The sequence below is a fragment of the Hemitrygon akajei genome, unplaced genomic scaffold (assembly GCF_048418815.1).
Source record: "Hemitrygon akajei unplaced genomic scaffold, sHemAka1.3 Scf000033, whole genome shotgun sequence".
Lineage (NCBI taxonomy): Eukaryota > Metazoa > Chordata > Chondrichthyes > Myliobatiformes > Dasyatidae > Hemitrygon > Hemitrygon akajei.
Window position 1 is genome coordinate 83440 of NW_027331919.1, and position 14701 is coordinate 98140.

Sequence of the window (14701 nt, forward strand, 5' to 3'; positions counted from 1 at the left end):
TCTACAACACCCCTCACGGTTCCTCCCGTTCATTGTGAAAGTCCTACCCTGTTGTTTGTCTTCCTGAAACACGATAGATCGCACTTCTCCGATCTGAATTTCATTTGCTCCTGCTCGGTCCACTTTCCCAGCTAATCGGAATCACACTGTAAGAGATAACTGTCTTCACCGTTTACAACGCTGCCGACGTTAAAGTCATCTGAATGCTTGCCAACCGCGTCTTGTACACTCTGTTTCAAATGGTCGAGAGAGTTGGCAGTGATTACTTGTCCTACCACCGAACCCTTCGTGAACCCCGCTGGTGACGGGCTTCCTGTCTGAGAAACGAACTTCAACCCTAAACCTTTGTCATCACGCCGAGCCTATTTATATCCAGTCAGCCATCCCTGCCAGCGCCGCACATCATCCTTCAGAGCGGTATATCATCTGATCCCTAAAATGTCTTCCACGGTCAGGTCAGCCGCGGAACTCACCCTGGGTCTCATACCATTTCGAATCTTCCTCCATCTTCTACGTTCTACCCTCCCAATCTCACCCTCTTCCTCCCTCTATCACCGCTCCGTTCCTTTACCGTCTCGCCCTACCTCCTCCTCTTCCATCTTCCAGATCAATTTATCATCTGGGACCTTGTAAATGGGCTTGTTCAGGTCGGCGTACACTATGCCTACTGATCCGCAGAAATCCTTCAGTCAAATCTTCCTGGGCCCCACTCTATTATACACAGCAGCCTACACATTTGAAAAAAATTAATAAAAAAAAACTGTTTCAGTTCCCTATACATTACGTCTCCTACCCTGCTGTCATGAACCGTCCTGGTTTCTCAATCAAAATATAGATAGTGCTCCTCCGGTGACAGCAAGACACGGCAGAGCGCTGTGGACACAGCTGAGCAGATCCCCTCCATGGACTCTGTCTACACTCCCTGGTGCCTCGAAACGGCAGAGCGCTGTGGACACAGCTGAGCAGATCCCCTCCATAGACTCTGTCTACACTCCCTGGTGCCTCGATAAAGCAGCCAGCATCATGAAACAGCCAACTCCCACCCACCCCGAACATCTTCACTTCTGTACCCACGCTTTGGGAAAGGTATGAAAGCATGTCTCACTGAAACATAGAACACATAATTCCACAGCACATTACAGGCCTATCGGCCCACAATTCGGTGTCGATCATGCAACCTTCTCCAGAAACTGCCTATAATTTCCCTACCGAGTAGCCCCTATTTCTCTAAGCTCCATGTTTCTGTCCAGGAGGCTGTTTATAAAACCTGTTGTATCTGCTTCCAACACCGCCGCCAGCTGTACATTCCACGCACCCACCACTTCATGTGTGAAAACTTACCTCTGGCATTCCCTCAGTACCTATTTCCAAACACCTTAAAACTATGCCCTCTCGTTTTGGCTATTCCAGTCCTGGAGAAAGGCCTCTGGCCATCTCAACGCTCAATGCCTGTCTTCATCTTATGCACCGTTATCGGGTCACCTCTGATCCTCGTCGCTCCAAGGTGAAAAGGACAAGTTCACTCGACCCATTTTCATAATCTAGGCAACGTCCTTGTGAATCTCCTCCTGAATTTCCCCATCCTTGCTGCAATGAGGCGACCAGAAATGAACACAGTACTCCGTGGGGTCTGACCAAAGTCTTATTCACCTGAAACTCGTCTCGGGGAAAGCTTCTACACCACCATTGAACGATCCTCTATTACGACATTAGGGACTATTGACCTCATTAATTCGGTACTCGTGGCGCTTGCACTGCCTGCTCTGCACTTTCTCTGTAACTGTGACACTTTATTCTGCATTCCCTTGCTGACCGACCTTGTTCTGCTCCAATGAAGTGATGCAACTGGGACCTCCCCTGTTTTGTGATGAATATAAGTAATCTGGATGAAAATGTCGACCGGTCGGTAGGTAATTCTGCAGTTGACACGAAGATGGGCGGTGTTGTGGATCGCGTTGAAAAAGATCCAGTGGGATATGGATCAGTTACGGATATGTGTCGGAGAAATGGCAGATGGTGCTTGACGCGTACAAACGTGAAATGTTGCACCTTGGTAGGTCAAATGCTGAAAAGGTAGCACGCTCTTAAAGCCAAGGCCCAAAACAGTGTTGATTCGCAGAGGAATCTTGGGTTTCCTGAATGCGGTGCATTCAGGCCTATGCTTTCAGATGGATCTTTCTGGTGACGTATAGCATGATTACCTTTATTAGTTGGGGCACTGAGTTCAAAGATCAGGAAGTTATGTTGCAACTTTATAAAATTTTCTACTCGGACTGAATGAGGCGTATTGTATACAATTCTGGTCACCCCAGTATCGGAAGGATATCATCCGGGGATTTCGAACCCCTGTGTTGCAACGAGAGGTTGGACACTTGGGTTGCTTCCTCCGGAGCGGCGAAGATGAGGGGAGACATGTCAAAGGTTTATAAGATCACCGGATGCATTGACACAGTAGACAGACAGTACCGTTACCCCAAAGATGAAATGCCTAATACCACAGGGAATGCATTCGGGACTACATTGTGGGCCTGTTCCTGTGCTGTACGGGTTGGTCTGTGTTCTAACGTGACAAAAATTAATCAATTTACTAACCCTACGGAGCAGAATATCCTAAACACTGAGAGCCGTGTTGAATATCTAGGTTTTCATCCAGGATTTTGCCACAGACAACTGTCTGCGATTTTAGCGACTGCCAATCTCCATTTTCATCCAGGTCTTTCATACACATCACAGATACCGGAAGGCCCGGTTGTAAATGTAAACCATATACAACCCTGAGATTCATCTTTCCATAAATATTTAGGTTTATTTATTTATTGAATAAATAGGCCCGATCCTTCAGGTCGCGCTACCCAACAATTTCCGATTAAATCCTGGCCTAATCATTGCTCAATTTACAGTCACCGATTACCCAACCCAATGATGCCTCTGCGCCCTGTGAGGGGACTGGAGAACCGGGACGAAACCATCTCGGTCACAGGTGGAACGTACAAACCCCTTGCAGCCAGCGTCGGGAATTGAACCCGGGTCTCTGGTATTGTAAACCCCTACATTATTGTACCGCTCTTCCTCTTGCAAGCAGCCTCGAAACAAAAAAGCACAATGGAGTCGACAAAAACCCCCACAACATGTTAATCCCCACAAGACAGTCATATATCGGATGTTTGAAAAAGAAAACAAATCTTGCAAACAATAATAGAACTACGAAAAATAATAAAAACAACTTTCTCACTCCCTCTGTCCCTCTCCGTCCCTCTCCCACTGTTTCCCTACCCTCAACCTCCTCACCCTTCTCTTCCTTACTCTTTCGCGATCGTTGTCACACTTCTCACTCCCCTTTCCCTTGTAACCTGATTCTCTCTCCTACCTCCGCCTCTCGATCTCCCCTTTCTCTCCCCGATCTCTCTCCGCAATTCTATCCCATTTTCACACCCAGCGCCACAATCTATCACACTCTCTCCCTTCCATCCATACATCCTGTCTCTACGAATCGGACTATAGGTCTTCTTCCCCTCACGTAGCCCCATCCCCCAACTTCTCTTGCTGACTCTCAGCTCTCTCTCTCTCCTCACATCCCTTTCTCATGGAACTCTCTCTGCTCCATCTCTCTGTCCTCACTCGCCCCATTCTCTACCGGTCTCTACTCCTTCTGTTTCACTCTCTCACACATTCTCTCGCCTTCTCTCCCAGATGGTCTGAACTCGGCCTACACACTGCTGAACCTTCGGAGAGACGAACCTCTCGTTGCTGAGTATGAAGATCCTCCCATTGCCCTGGGATCCGCTGAACTGTCAGTGACTCCACAAGCAGGTCAGAGTTCATAGTGATGACATCATTATGAAGGGGCAACATGCTATACACACAACTGCTCAAGTTCTAATGCATCTGCATTGACCACTTCCTCTGAGAGCTCTTTCCATAGGCGGACAACCGTCTGGGTAAAAACACTGTTGTCAATTGGGTCCCCAGTGACATCTGTTTCTACTGTCACCCTAGACCTGTGCGCTCTGGCTCTCGATTCTCCAAGCTTACAGAAAATTAGCCTGCGCATTCACATTTTCTGTGCCCCGCATGGTCTTAAACCCCTCTGTAAGGTCACCCCTGTGCTCCGAGCTATAAGGTCCTACCCTGCCTGACTTATATCCATAACTCACTCCCTCGGTTCACGGAAAAGCCTCCTTTTGCACACTTTCTAGCTCAGTGTCATGTTTATTAGAGCAGTAACACCAAAATTCATCACCGTACTTCAGGTGCAGCCTTACAGAGGCCTGCAACGTAACCCCCCGACTCCCGTACTCTGTGTCCTGACCGATGAAGGTGAGAGTGGCAGACGCCTTATTCACCGTCCTGTCTACCTCTGTTCTACACCAATCCCCAGGGTCCCTGTCTACCTTTGACTCCACTTTCAGGGAACCGTGTCCCTGTACCCTCAGGTCCCTCTGTTCTACAACACTCCCCAGGGAACCTGTCCACCTGTGACATCACCTCCAGGGAACCATCTTCCTGTAGCCCTGTGTCACTCTGTTGTACAACACTCCCTAGTGAAATCCCCCTGGGTCCCACACCATTACACAGAGTAACTTACCAAGTGGAAACATTAAAAGCCTTATTGAGTTCCCTCCAAATGAAGTCCACTACCCTGCACCCATGAACCGTCCTACTTCCTCACTCAAAATATAGAAGCTGCTCCGCCCGTGACCACAGGAGACTGCAGAAAGCTGTGGCCACAGCTGAGCTCAGCTCTGAAACCAGCTTCCCCTCCATGAACACTGTCCACAGTTTGCTGCCTCGATAGAGCAGCCTACATAACCAAACTATGACATCAACCACCTGGCTGTTCTCTCTTCCTCACCTACCCCATGGGACGGAAGATAGAAAGCATGGTTCACTGGAACAGAGAACATAGAAATCTAAAGCCCAATACAGGCTCTTCATCCAAAGAAGTTGTGCCGACCATATAACCTGCAATAGAAACTGCCGAGATCTTCCCTGACAAATAACTCATAATTTTCCTCACCTCCACGTACCTATCTAAGAGGCTCTGAATATGGCATGGAACACAGAATATAGAATATTACAGCGCAGTACGGGCCCTTTGGCTCATAATGCTATGCCGACCCTTACACCCTGCCTCCCGTATAGACCCACACTTTAACTCCCTCCGTAAAAATTAAAATGGAGGATTATAGGGTAGTGTGGGTTTACTTTTTTAAGGATTATATGGGTCGGCACAAAATGGAGGGCTGAAGGGCCTGTTCTGTGCTGTAGTGTTCTATGGTTTTATGTTTCTATACCTTTCTTGTAGTTTCTTAAATTTCACTAGTGTATTTGCCTCCACCACTGACTCAGGCAGTGCATTCCACGCAGCAACCACTCTCTGAGTGAATAAACTTCCTCTTCTATCCCCTTTGAACTCCCCCCCCCCCCATTACCTCAAAGCCATGTCCTCTTGTACTGAGCAGTGGTGCCCTGGGGAAGAGGCGCTGGCTGTCCACTCTGTCTATTTCTCTTAATGTCTTGTATGCCTCTATCTCTCTCCAATGAGTAAAGCCCTAGCTCCCTTAATCTCTGACAATAATGCATACTCCCTAAGCCAGGCAGGGTCCTGGTAAACCTCCTCTGTACCCTTTCCAACGTTTCCTCATCTTTCCTACAGTGAGACGGCCAGAACTGGACAGATACTTCAAGTGTGGCCTAACCAGAGTATTAAAGAGCTGCATCATTACCTCGCGACTCTTCAACTCTATCCCTCCACTTATGAAAGCTAACACCCCATAAGCTTTCTTAACTACGCTATCAACCTGTGAGGCAACTTTCAGGGATCTGTGGGCACACACTCCCAGAGCCCTCTACTCCTCCACACTACCAAGTATCCTGTCATTTACTTTGTACTCTGCCTTGGAGTTTGTCTTCCAAAGTGTACCACCTCACCCTTCTCCGGGTTGATTTCCATCTGCCACTTCCCAGCCATCTCCTGCATCCTATCAAATTCTCTCTGCAATCTTTGACAATCCTCAACACTATCCACATCACCACCAAACTTTGTGTCGTCTGAAATTTAGCAACCACCCATCTCCATTTTCATCTAGGTATTTCATACACATCACACACACCGGAAGGCCAGGTTGTCAATGTAAACAATTTCCATGCCTGAGATGAATTTTTCTAAAGATATTTAGGTTTATTTATTTATTGAAAAGCAGTGCGGAATAGGCCCGAACCTTCAGGCCGCGCTGCCCAGCAATTTCCAGTTTTAATCCTGGGCAAATCGCTGTTCAAATTACAGTCACAAATTACCCAAGCCCGCGGTATCTCTGCGCACTGTGAGGGAATCTGGATCACCGGGAAGAAACCCACTCGGTCACAGGTGGAACGTACAAACACATTGCAGCCAGCCTCGTTAATTGAACCCGGGTCTCTGGTATTGTAAACCACTACACTATTGTACCGCTCTTCCTCTTGCAAGCAGCCTCGAAACAAAGAAATACAACGGAGTCCACGAAAATCCCCACAACATGTTAATCCCCACAAGACCGTCGTATATCCGATGTATGAAGAAAAAACTTGCAAACAATAATACATCTAAGAAAAATAGTAAAAAACTTAATACTTTCTCTCACCAATTCTCTCTCTATTTCCCTGTCTCCCTCCCTCCCTCTTCCACTTTCTTCTCCCATCAACCTTCCTTTCTCTCACTCACTCTTTCGCTATTGGTCTCACAATTCTCACTCTCCCTTCACTTATAACCTTAGCCCCTCTCCTCCCTCCGCCTCCCTATCTCCATTTCCTTTCCACGATCTCTCTGCCCCATTTTATCCCATTTTCACGCCAACGCCACTATCTATCACCCTCTTTTCCTCCTCCCCTCCATCCATCCTTTACACCCTGCCTCTCCTACTCGGACAACAGGTCTTTCTCCCCTCACCTACCAATCTCCCTCATTTTATCCTGCTGACTCTCAGCTCTCTCTCCTGACATCCTTTTCTCATCTAACTCTGTCTGCTCCATCTCTCTCTGTCCTCACTCGCCGCATTCTCTACCGGTCCCTGCTCCTTCTGTTTCACTCTCTCACACGTTCTCTCGCTTTCTCTCCCAGATGTTCGGAACTCCACCTACACACTGCTGAACCTTCGGAGAGACGAACCTCTCGTTGCTGAGTATGAAGATCCTCCCATTGCCCTGGGGCCCGCTGAACTGTCAGTGACTCCACAAGCAGGTCAGAGTTCATAGTGATGACGACATTATTAAAGAGTCATGTGCTATACGTACAAGTGTTCAAGTTCTAATGCATCGGCATCGACCCTCTGGCAGCTCGTTCGATAGAGAGACAATCATCTGGGTAAAAAAAAAATGTCAATTGGGTCCCCAGTGACATCTGTTTCCACTACCTCCTTTGACCTGTGCGTTCTGGTTCTCAGTTTTCCAAGTTTACAGAAAATTAATATGCGCTTTCACCTTTATCTCTTCCCCGGATGTTTCTATGCCCCCCCCCCCCTGCGCTCCAAGTTATAAAGTCCTAATCTGCCTGACTTATCTCCATAACTCACTCACTCTATTCCAGGTAAAAGCCTCGTGAACTCCTTTTGCACTCTTTCCAGCTCAGTGTCATCATTATCAGAGCAGGAACACCAAAACTAAACACCGTACTTCAAATGCGGCCTTACACATGACTTGTCCAAATGCAACGTGACCTCCCGACTCCCGGACTCAGTGCCCTGACTGATGAAGGCCAGCGTGTCAGACGCCTTATTCACCGTCCTGTCTACTTGCGACTCCACTTTGAGGCAACCGTGTACTTGTACCACTGGTTGTCACTGTTTTACTATACTACCCAGGGTCCCTGTCTCCTTGTGACTCCACTTTCAGGGAACGTGTCCCTGTACTCTTAGGGCCCTTTGTTCTACAACACTCCACAGGATCCCTGTCCACCTGTGACATCACTTCTAGGGAACCGTCTTCCTGCAGCCTTATGTCCCTCTATTGTACAATTCTCCCTAGTCCAATCCCCTTGGGTCCCACACCATTACACAGAGTAACTTACCAAGTGGAAACATTAAAAGCCTTATTGAGATTCCTCCAAATGAAGTCCACTGCCCTGCACCCATGATTCGTCCTACTTCCTCACTCAAAATATAGAAGCTGCTCCGCCCGTGACCACAGGAAACTGCAGAATGCTGTGGCCACAGCTGAGCGCAGCTCTGAAACCAGCTTCCCCTCATGAACACAATTTGCTGTCTCAATAGACCAGCCTACATAACCAAACTATGACACCAACCACCTGGCAGTTCTCTCTTCCTCACCTACCCCATGGAAGGAAAATAGAAAGCATGGCTCACTGGAACAGAGAACTTCGAGAACATTGAAATCTAAAGCACAATATAGGCTTCTCATCCCACAATGTTGTGCGACCATATAACCCACACTAGAAACTGCAGAGATTCTCCCTAGTAAAAAACTCATATTTTATTTCTCATCTCCATGTATTTATCTAAGCAGCTCTTATTAGGATATAGAACATAGAATATAGAATATTACAGCACAGTCCAGCCCCTTCGATCCACAATGTTGTGCCGACCCCTAAACCCTGCCTCCCATATAAACCCTCACCTTAAATTCATCCATATACCTGTCGTGTCGTCTCTTAAATTTCACTTTTGTATCTGCCTCCACCACTGACTCAGGCAGCGCATTCCACGCACCAGCCACTCTCTGAGTAACAGGAAATCTCCCTCCAAAAACCCATTTGAACTTCTCACTCCCCCTTAAAGCCATGTCCTCTTATACTGAACAGTGGTGACCAGGGGAAGAGACACTGGCTGTCCACTCTATCTGTTCCTGTTGATACCTTGTATACCTCTATCATGTCTCCTCTCATCCTCCTTCTCTCCAAGGAGTAATGTCGTAGCTCTCTCAATCTCTGATCATAATCCATATTCTCTAAACCAGGCAACGACCTGGTAAATCTCCTCTGTACCATTTCCAATGCTTCCTCATACGTCCTATATTGAAGTGACCAGAACTGAACACAATACTCCCAGATTTGCCAAACCAGAGTATTATAGAGCTACATCATTATCACGCGACTCTTTAAAGCTGTCCCTCAACTTATGAAAGCTACCAGCCCATAAGCTTTCTTAATTACCCTATCTAACTGTGCGGCAAATTTCAGAGATCTGTGGACATGTACTCCCAGATCCCTCTACTCCTCCACAATACCAAGTATCCTACCATTTATCTTGTACCCTGCCTTGGAGTTTGTCCTTCCAAAGTGTACCACCTCACACTTCTCAGGGTTGAACTGCATCTGTCACTTCTCAACCGACTACTGCATCTGATCAATGTCTCGCTGCAATCTTCGACAATCATGAAAACTTTCCACAACATCACCAACCTTTGTGTCGTCTGCAAATTTGGCAACCAACCTATCCTCACGTCCGGGTCGTTAATAACAAATCGCGAAAATTAGAGTCCCAGACCAATCCTTGTGGGACACCAATAGTCATAACCCTCCAATCCGAATGTACTCCCTCCACCGCAAACCTCTGCTTTCTACAGGAAAACCATTTCCGAATCCACCTGTCCAGACTTCCCTGGATCCCATGCATTCTGGATTTCTGATAAGCTTACCGTGTGGAACCTTATCAAATGCCTTACTTATATCCATGTAGATCATATCAACTGCACTACCCGATTTATATGCCTGGTCACCTCCTCAACGAACTCTAACAGGCTACTTAAACACTATCTGCCCTTCACCAAGCCATACTGACAGTCCCTGATCAGACCATGATTCTCTAAATGCCCATATATCCTATCTCTAAGAAACTTTTCAATAGCTTTCCCACCACAGACGTAAGGCTCAATGAACTGTAATTACCCGGACTGTACCCACTAATTATTTTGAACAACATTTGCCTCCCTCCAATCCTCCGGTACCATTCCCGTGGACAATGATGACATAAAGATCCTAGCTAGAGGCTCAGCAATCTCTTCCCTCGCCTCGTGGGGCATCCTGGGGATTGTACCGTCAGGCCCCGGTGACTTATCCGTCCTACTGTATTTGAAAAACTCAGACACTTCCTCTCCCTTAATGTCATCATGCTGCAGAACATCAACCTCACTCATATTTCCCCCACCTTCATCACGTTCCCTTTCATTGATGAATACCGAAGAGAAGTATTCATTGAGGACCTCTCTCACTTCCACAGCCTACAGGCACATCTTCCCACTTTTATCTCTACTCGGTCCTACCTTTATTCCTCTCATCCTTTTGCTCTTCACATAATTGAAGAATGCCTCGGAGCTTTCATTAACCTACTCGCCAAGGACTTTTCATGCTCCCTTCTAAAGCTCTTTTCTAGCTAACCTATATTCCTCAATAGCACCATCTGAACCTCGCTTCCTAAACCTCATGTATGCTGCCTTCTTCCACCTGACCAGATTCTCCACCTCACTTGTCACCCATTGTTCCTTCACCCTACCATTCTTTATCTTCCTTACCGGAACAAATTTATCCCTAACACACTGCAAGAGATCCCTAAACATCGACTACATGTCCGTAGTATATTTCTCTGCAAAAACATTATCCGAAATCACACCCGCAGGATTGAGCCTTACAGCTTCATAATTTTCCGTTCTCTAGTTAAATAATTTCCTGTCCTCTCTGATTCTACCCTTTTGCATGATGATGCTAATGGCCAAGGAGCGGTGTTCACTGTTCCGCAGATTCGCAATCACTGAAAGAACTGTGCCCTGACTCGGTTCGTTTCTTAATACTAGATCTAGTATGGCATTTCACCTAGTTGGTGTGTCAACATAGAAACATAGAAACATAGAAAATAGGTGCAGGATTAGGCTATTCGGACCTTCGAGCCTGCACCGCCATTCAGTAAGATCATGGCTGATCATTCAACTCAGAACCCTGTACCTGCTTTCTCTCCATACCCCCTGATCCCTTTAGCCACAAGGGCCATATCTAACTTCCTCTTAAATTTAGCCAATGAACCGGCCTCAACTGTTTCCTGTGGCAAAGAATTCCACAGATTCACCACTTTCTGTGTGAAGAAGTTTTTCCTCATCTCGGTCCTAAAAGGCTTTCCCTTTATCCTTAAACTGTGACCCCTCGTTCTGGACTTCCCCAACATCGGAAACAATCTTCCTGCATCTAGCCTGTCCAACCCCTTTAGAATGTTATACGTTTTAATAAGATCCCCCCTCAATCTTCTAAATTCCAGTGAATAAGACTAGTCGATCCAGTCTTTCTTCATATGAAAGTCCTGCCATCCCAGGAATCAATCTGGTGAACCTTCTCTGTACTCCCTCTATGGCAAGAATGTCTTTCCTCAGATTAGAGGACCAAAACTGCACACAATATTCTAGGTGCGGTCTCAACATACTGTGACAGGAATCCATCCTGGACACACTTAACAAACTCTGCCCCGTCTAATCCATTGGAACTAATCAGGTGCCAATCAATATTAGAGACGTTAAACTCACCCATGATAATAACACTGTTATTTTTGCACCTTTCCAATATCTGCCTCCCATTCAGTTCCTCGTTAACCCTGCTGCTACCGGCTGGCCTATAGAATACATCTGATAGAAAAACTGATCCCTTCCTGTACCTGTCTTCCACCCATACTGACTCAAAAGAGAATCCTGCTACATTACTCACCCTTTCTGTTACTATAATAGTATGTCTGACCAGTAATGCCTCCGCTCCTCCTCTTTTTCTCCCCTCTCTATCCCTTTTAAAGCACTGAAATCCAGGAATAGTTAGAATCTATTCCTGCCCTGGTGCCAACCTAGTCTCTGTAATTGCCACTACATCATAATTCCATAATTCCATGTATGTATCCATGATAGACCCTTATTGTATCTGCTCCCACCACCGCCACTGGCAGTGCATTCCACGCACCCACCATATCTGTGAAAAATTTACCCCTGACTAGGAGATCCAATATCCGAGCGTGAACATTCAATAGAGCTGTTAGGGAGGGTTTAAGCTAGGGTTTAAACTGTGGGTTTATGCTGGGGTATGGGAGGAGGAGTGATAGGGCTGCATAAGGGGAAAAACAGAAATGAATTAAAGATAGCGTGCAACCTCAAGGACGTGGTTATGAAATACCCGAGCTGCATGAACAGTTAGGTACAAGCCAGCAAGGTTTCTTGAAGGAAAGATCCTGCCTCATTAACCTATTGGAATTTTATGAGATAATCTCGAATAAGATTGACAAGGAAGAGGCTGTGGAGTGGTGTATCTGGATTTTCAAAAGGTCTTCGATAAGGTGCCGCATAAGAGGCAGCTTAATAAGATGAGAACCCATGGAATTACAGGAAAGATATTGTATCAGGTCACAGTTCCCTCAGTCGGTGTTGTGGCCGCTGTTTTTTACACTGTACATCGGTGAATTAAATTACGGATTAAATGGTTTTGTGGCTAAATTTGCTGATGACACCAAGACAGGTGGAACAGGAAGTGTAGAAGAAACGGTAAGGTTAAAGAGAGACTTTGTCAGTCCAGTAGAGTGGGATAAGGAATGGCGGATGAGATACAATGTTGAGAAATGCACGGTTGTCCGTTTTGGAAGAAGAAATAATCGTGCACATTATTATTTAGATAGGGAGAACATTACAAAATCGGAAGTACTGGGGGATTTGGGAGTCCTCGTGCAGGATAACCAAAAGGGTAACCACCAGGTTGGATTGGCAGTAAGGAAAGCGAATGCTATGTTAGCATTTATTTCAAAAGGAATAGTGTATAAGAGTAAGGAGGTGTTGATGAGGCTCTATGGGGCACTGGTGAGACCTCATTTGGATACTGATTGCAGGTTTGGGCCCTCTATCTTAAAAGGGATGTACTGATGTTGGACAGAGTTCTGAGAAAATTTACGAGAATGATTCCTGGAATGTAGGGGCTAACATATGAATAGCTTTTGGCGGCTCTTGGACTGCATTCATTAGAGTGTAGAAGAATGAGAGAGGATCTCATAGAAACATTTCGAATGTTGAAAGGGCTGGGTAGAGTAGATGTGGAAATGCTATTTCCCTTAGTTGGCTGAGTCCAGGACAAGATCCACAGTCTGAGAATTAGTGGCTACCCATTTAAAACAGAGATGAGGAGATATGTTTTTTTAGGCAGAGGGTCGTGGATATATTGAATTCGTTGCCACATGCAACTGTGGAAGCCCGATCATTGAGGGTGTTTAAGGAGGAGATTGATAGGTATCTAATTAGTTAGGGTATCAAGAGATATGGGGGAAACGCCGGAAATTGGAACTAGATGGGAGAATAATTTAGCTCATGGTGGAGTGGTGGAGCAGATTAGATGGGCTGAACGGCATGCTTTTGCGCCTTGTCTTGTGATCTTGTGAACAGAGATTACACAAAGACCAGGCATGAGTTACAGGGCAATCGAGACGCTGTGCAGTTCCTATGAGCTGAGTTAAGAAATGGCAAGTGAAAAGGATCCTCATGGCTGTTGTACACAGGCCTCCAAACACCAGCCGGGATGTGGATTACAAATTACGGCAGGAGATAAAAAGGCTTGACAGAAAGGCAATGTCATAATATTCGTTGGGGATTTTAGCGGATTGAGAAAACCAGGTCTGTACTGGACCACAGGGGAGAGGATTTGTCCACTTTCTAAGGGTTGGTTGTTGAGCCCATTAGGGGATCGGCTGTGCTGGATTGGGTGATGTGCAATGATTCTGAGGTGGTAGGAGAGCTTTAGGTTAAGGAACAGTGATCACAATATGACTGAGTTCACTTTGAAATTTGAGAGAGATATGATTGAGAGAATAAAATCTAATGTGTCGGTATTTCAATGGAATAAAGTAAGTTACAATTGCATGGGAGGGGAACTGGCCGAAGTTGACTGGAAAGGGACATTTGCAGGAAGGACAGCAGGGCATCAAGATAATGGCCCCTACATCATAATTCTATGTATGTATCCAAGCTCTCAGTTCATCGCCTTTTTTTCCTCATGCTTCTTGCATTGAAGTAAACGCACTTTAGTCCTTCTACCTTTCTACCTTTATACCCTTTATTCTGCTGCTCCTTCCTCAAAACCTCTCTATATGTGATATCTGGCTTTACTCCATGCACTTCTTTCACTGATCTATCGCTCCCCAGGTCCCATCTCCCTTGCAAATTAGTTTAAACACTCCCGAACCATGCTAGCAAACCTACCAGCACCGATATTGCTCCCCCTCGAGTTCAGGTGCAACGCATCCAATCTGTACAGGCTCAACTTTCCACAGCATATAACCCAATTGTCCAAAAACATAAAACAGTTTGTCTTCACACCCCTATGCCCAATCCCTACCAATCTCTCCTCCTATGTCTTTCTATCTCTCGTTCTCTCTCTTTCTCTCCCAGATGGTCTAATATCAACCTACTCAGTGCTGAACCTTCCGAAAGACGAACTTCACATCGATAGGAACAAAGATTCGCCCATTGCCTCGGGACCCGCCGAGCTGGCAGTGACAGCACCAGCAGGTCAGAGTTCATAATAATGGCGTCACTCTGGAGGAGTCACGTGCTATATGCACAGGTGTGCAAGTTCTAATATGTCTGTATCTGTGACCTCCGCTGGTAGCTCGTCCCATCCATAGACACCGTCTGGGTACAAACAAGGAAACGCCTACGCTCCAAGGTATAAAGTCCTAACCTGCCTGCCCTGTCACCATAACTCAGTCCC

The 14701-nt window shown here is 46.2% G+C and overlaps 1 protein-coding gene across 1 annotated transcript in view; it reads left to right on the forward strand.

The window, feature by feature from the left end:
* Positions 1 to 14701, forward strand: part of LOC140719873 (uncharacterized) — a 68280-nt gene that overhangs the window by 9772 nt on the left and 43807 nt on the right. The window contains exons 4-6 of the mRNA XM_073034799.1: positions 3691 to 3810; positions 7097 to 7216; positions 14380 to 14499. Of these exons, the coding sequence (XP_072890900.1) occupies positions 3691 to 3810; positions 7097 to 7216; positions 14380 to 14499 (360 nt within the window). The remainder of the gene's footprint in view (positions 1 to 3690; positions 3811 to 7096; positions 7217 to 14379; positions 14500 to 14701) is intronic.